The sequence below is a fragment of the Aplysia californica genome, unplaced genomic scaffold, assembly GCF_000002075.1.
Source record: "Aplysia californica isolate F4 #8 unplaced genomic scaffold, AplCal3.0 scaffold00423, whole genome shotgun sequence".
NCBI classification, from domain to species: domain Eukaryota; kingdom Metazoa; phylum Mollusca; class Gastropoda; order Aplysiida; family Aplysiidae; genus Aplysia; species Aplysia californica.
Window position 1 is genome coordinate 391,435 of NW_004797693.1, and position 2,971 is coordinate 394,405.

Below are 2,971 nucleotides of genomic sequence, written 5' to 3' on the forward strand. Positions count from 1 at the left end.
TGATAAATCTTTATGAACCGTAGGTGACATTACACCATTAGAGTCTCCGCAAAAAAGCAGTCTTTGGTCTAAATACGACTGTGCTCCCAATCAGCATTTCGACATCAAGATCTCCCTTTTTATTCTCACAATATTATCAGTGTTCAAACTCTCTGGGCTGTGTGTTAATAATATGGTCTTGCTTTATGTCTGAGACATCCAGATGTCACAGCAGGACAAGATGTTTGGTCTTCTACAGCTTAAACTCCTTGAGGACGCGCAATCTGGTCGTTCGACAACGCTTGTTTACGGCACTTTCAAAAAGAAGCACAACTGTGTTATTCATTGAGATTTTTCCATTCAACTTTCTTTGAAACTTAAAAAAACCCAGAGGCAACAACATGAATACTATATTAAGAAATAAGCATATCCGTGTTTCTAATTTGTGAATGAAGGTTTTCTGTGAGCCGGAAAACTGCCCTTTGTCTGCTGCTGGTCGGATTTATACGTGTCTGCTAAATCCGCAAAGAGCTAACACTCGATTAAGGCCACAACACATGATAAAGTATTGAAGTCAGAGTTACCAATTTTTGAAAGAAATAACAGTGTCTGAATAATATGATTTTTCGTCTTCTGTTGAAAACTGGAGCAGTGAATCGTTTTCGCAGAAGCTCTCTGTTTCAGATCTCTCTTGATTCAAAGCCTCTGAAACACCTTGCTTAGATGATATCACGAGATCTGGGGAAACGCTTTCTTCACCAACATTTAAGAAAACCTCATCTTCAAGATCGAAATCATCGTCACAAGCAGATATATTCAAAGCTGATGAACTGTGTGTATTTGAGTTAAATCCCGAGTAACGGTTATGTTGTAAAAGTAATACTTGTGTCTCAGCACCACTGTTTTGTACCCCGTAGTTACAATCCGAAGTGTAGGCATCGCATTGTTTGTTTTCGTTTAACGTGCTGGGAGTAACGTCATTTTCTGCAGGCACACTCTCCGCCATTTTAGGCGACAGTCCAGGCGTGGCTTCAGATTTTTTATAGGTTTCGTCTTCCAAACCCAGTGACTGAATTGTATTTCGAGCTAACATTTCTAGACTAGTGGCAGGAGGAAATGCGAAAAAATTAATAGGAAAAGATGGACTGTCAAACATTGGTAGAGATTGCTGTTTAGTTGGTGTAGGAGGCTGAGGTGACGTCAGAAAAGCGCTTGTGGAGAAGTTCACCGGTAACGCTAGACGTGTCACTGGAGCGGAAATCGGCTTCTGAGAATTGGTTTGTCTGTCTGTAACACGGTGGGCTGTATCTAAAGAACGATAATTCCCGGAAACCTTTGAGGACAGCTTTGTCTGATCTGTCATACGTTTTCGATGCCGAAGAAAAGATTTCTTCGATACTCTCGGTCTAACAAGCTTTAGAAGCGGCAGAGACGCTACTGCGTGAAGAGAAGGCTGGGTTGCGCGGAGCACACGTTCAGATTTTGTTCTGTGGCGCTGTATTTTGGACATTCCGCTGTCACTCACAGTACATCTCGCTTGAAAGTCTGTTGACCCTCTGTCAAATCCTCTAGAGTTTGACTTGACGTCGCTGCAGTTATAACTCCTCTGGCTGGCATCGCAGAGCACTTTTCCTGACTCAGCGGGTGAATTTGTCGGTGACCAACCTATGCTGAGCTGAGCTAGCGAATGTAGGACGTATTTTTCTTTGTCGTTTTGAACGCAGTACGGACAGACCTGGAGAAGGTGGGAGGAGCTATCGTCCGTGCTGTCGTCACTGGGCGTGTCTTTACAATAACCCTGCCCCTTCCAAGAGGGCTTCCAATAAACGCAATGTCCGTTGGACTCTCCACGACGGTTGGTCCTATTTCTCATCGGTGAAGTCCATCGTAGGGGTGTCCGATCCACACCGTTGATCGCTGTCCGCCCCACAGTGGTGTTTTCACACGTAAAGCTTCTCTTACATGTGGCGTAACGTCCCGGGTATTGCTTGGGCCGGTTAGGCGGAGCTCGGCCGAAAACGCAAGGGTGGAAGCATCGCTTCAGTCTGCGGATGATCCTGGTGATGCTGCTTTTCCGGAAGATGACGTAGAGCCATGGATCCAGGAGTTGGTTACAGCTGGCCATCCGGACAGCAATCAGGTCTGTGCGTTGGTCAGTTACTCCGGTGAATTGGGTAATGAGGATGTGAACCTGGGTGAGAAGGAAAGAAGGTAGGTTGTAGATTTAATTTCTTCCTGTTTTTCTTACTTCTCTTCAAGTTGTATGGAAATGTGTCAATTTTGTAATGCATTTCTCTCTGTTCCACACTCTTCTCTTAAATTATCTCTATCTATCTATCTCTTTCTCTCTCTCTTTCTCTCTCTTTCTTTCTCTCTCTCTCTCTCTCTCTCTCTGCAACTGGAAGTTCTTTGGAAGTGGCAACCTATACTGTAACCTGAGCGTTGCTTTTACGTGTGTACAGCTCCAAAGATTCTAAATACATGTATTGTGATTAATAGGTCGCAATCTTTACGTTTTTAGAAACTGTCTGATGCCATAGTACCACCTGTTTTATTCTAAGGATGGGAGTGACAGACAGGTGGTATAAACTGTGTATTTGATTATTTATTTATATTTATAGTAGAGGCTTTTTATGCAACTGCATAAGGTCATATGAGCGCCAAGGGGTGGGTGTCAACAGAGACGTTTTTACAGGGAATCAGACTTATTATGCTCACCTCTCTAGCTCCAACGGCACAAGGTGTGCTTTAACTATCTAGGCACCCCGGAAATAGCAAGTCACAAGAGAGTGACAAACATACAAAAGAAGTAGAGGAAAATGACGACAGTAAGGATTGAGAAAGAAAAAACAGCAGTTCCCTGTTGTAGATCAGGCACAGTTTTGAGCGTGACATGAACCACCCATTTACAATTCTACTGTGCTTCAACGAGAAATGTTCCCCCTTTGAGTATGGCCTAAAGACACTTCAAGTCAGTGGCACTGCCCCGGAC

General features: G+C 43.8%; 1 protein-coding gene across 1 annotated transcript in view; it reads right to left on the reverse strand.

Annotated features, from left to right (window-relative positions):
• Positions 1 to 6: 6 nt before the first annotated feature.
• Positions 7 to 2,971, reverse strand: part of LOC101863044 — an 85,946-nt gene continuing 82,981 nt past the window's right edge. Inside the window, exon 5 of the mRNA XM_005104522.3 lies at positions 7 to 2,170. Coding sequence (XP_005104579.1) covers positions 560 to 2,170 — 1,611 coding nt within the window. The 3' untranslated portion in view covers positions 7 to 559. The remainder of the gene's footprint in view (positions 2,171 to 2,971) is intronic.